The sequence below is a fragment of the Phaethon aethereus genome (genome assembly GCF_964289735.1).
Source record: "Phaethon aethereus genome assembly, chromosome: 20".
In the NCBI taxonomy this organism is placed as follows: Eukaryota; Metazoa; Chordata; class Aves; order Phaethontiformes; family Phaethontidae; genus Phaethon; species Phaethon aethereus.
Window position 1 is genome coordinate 1,179,123 of NC_138596.1, and position 1,818 is coordinate 1,180,940.

Consider the following 1,818-nt stretch of genomic DNA (forward strand, 5'->3'; position numbering starts at 1 on the left):
CAATCTCCCAGGCTTGGCTTCCCGGCAGCAGATCCGATAGCATGCCTGTCCCTGAAAGGTGAACCCCTTCCCACTACCACAGCCACCAGCAGCTGCTGGGACGCTGGCTCGGGCCCCCGATGCTCCCCACAGGACTGGCGCAGCCCCTCGGGACAGAGCAGCCCTTCTGCCACCTCCCCTGAGGCCTTGAGGGAGTATCTCAGGACAGGTAGGGATTGGGGAATTGGGAGGAGCGGAGGAGAGGGGTACCCATGTACACCAAAATTCTTGAGGTGTACGTAAAGAGGGCGTGGGGTCTTGGTGGCCTCTGGGAGAGGTCTGCAAATATGCTGGTGGGTACCAGACCCCACACAAGATGAGTCTGGACACCTCAACTCCTCCCCACCAGGCTGCGTGCCCATCCCCTGCTGCTGACAGCCACGCCGCGGCAGCCTGGCACAGCCCGGGCTGGCCAAGGAGCGTGGCTGGGGCACCGCCTGGTCCTCTGAGCGCTGCATCCCATCCCACCCGCCCCTGCCCGCCCCATGTTCCCCGGTGAGCCAGGGCCCAGGCAGCCCTGAGCAGCTGGGTCTGGCCAGCCCTTATTCCCTGTGGGCTGGCAGAGGTCCAAGTAGGGATGTGGCGTGGCACCGGCAAAAATGCATTCCCCATGGATGCAGGGACAGCCCACTGTAGCGGCAGGGTCCTGCTCTTCCAGGCAGGGCTGGCCACAGGGCGAGCAGGCAGCAGGTAGGGGTGTTGGGCAGGGAGCCTGATGCCCCTGGGAACCCTCCACATGGGACTGGTCCATATCTCTCCCATATGTTGGATGAACTGGGAGGTGGCATCCCATGCCTGGGTCCCCTCCCCAGCCACAGAGCTGATGGCCCCTCTTGCCCTCCCCTCCCCAGCATGTCCCAGGCCGGCGGCAGCCCCCGGGCAGCGGATGCAGGGCTGTGTGTTGGGGAGCACTTGCGCATCCCGAGCCGGGGCAGCCAGCGGGTTGAATGCATCATCTGCTACTCCTCCTACGACCTGTGTGGCCGGCTGCCGCGCCGGCTCTACTGCGGCCATACTTTCTGCCAAGCCTGCCTGAAACGCCTCGACGCCGTCGCCAATGAGCAGCGCTGGATCCCCTGCCCGCAGTGCCGCCAAAATACACCCACGCCGCGTGGTGGCGTTGCCATGCTCGACCTCGACCTGGCCACCTTCCTTGCCGTCAAGGCTGACAAGGAGCATCCCCCGGTGGCTGGCGGGTCCCAGCCTGACTTGGCCACCAAGGACTCGTGCAAAGAGAAGGTGGTCACTCAGCAGCCGACGGGGCTGTGCCAAGACGCGGTGCCTGCGGCGCTTTTCCCCCAACGCGGCTGCTGCCGGCCGTGCCTGTGCTGTGGCATGACAGCAGCCTTCGAGAGCTGAGCATGAGGAGCGGGCTGTTGGCGGAACGTGGGCAGCTGAGCTCCTGGGGTGCAGTCTGGGACCATTTTGGGGTACTCCATGCCATGCCTCAGACCCACAGGTGGACGGTAGTGGTGGGGCTGTGCTGGCAGCCTGGGAAGGGCTTCAGCTTGCTCAGGGCTTGCTATGCATCCTGCTGGCATTTGGGGTGCAACAGGGGGGATGAGGATGCCCTCCTCCCCTCATCCTGCCCACCTTCCCCTCTGACAACTCAGAAACCTGGTTCAGCCATCACGGCTGGTCCCTGGTCCCTGGCCCAGGGCTTGCTCACCGCTCAGCTTCTCTGTGCATGCGGCTCTGCAGCTGGGACACGGGGAGCCTGGTACAGCGCAGCGACGCAGCGATGCTCCAGGGAGCGTGTCTGGCCCCTTGAAAGCTTCA

At 65.0% G+C, this 1,818-nt stretch overlaps 1 protein-coding gene across 1 annotated transcript; it reads left to right on the forward strand.

Moving 5' to 3' along the window:
- The first annotated feature begins 692 nt into the window (after window positions 1-692).
- On the forward strand, window positions 693-1,449 carry RNF224 (ring finger protein 224). Its single transcript, XM_082008852.1, has one exon. It carries the CDS (start codon window positions 802-804, stop codon window positions 1,396-1,398), a length of 597 nt encoding a protein of 198 aa, XP_081864978.1. The 5' UTR covers window positions 693-801; the 3' UTR covers window positions 1,399-1,449.
- Window positions 1,450-1,818: the final 369 nt, after the last annotated feature.

What these genes read in the sequence shown, in the direction of transcription:
- RNF224 (XM_082008852.1), top strand. Translation starts at nt 802, where the DNA reads ATGTTGGATGAACTGGGAGGTGGCATCCCATGCCTGGGTCCCCTCCCC.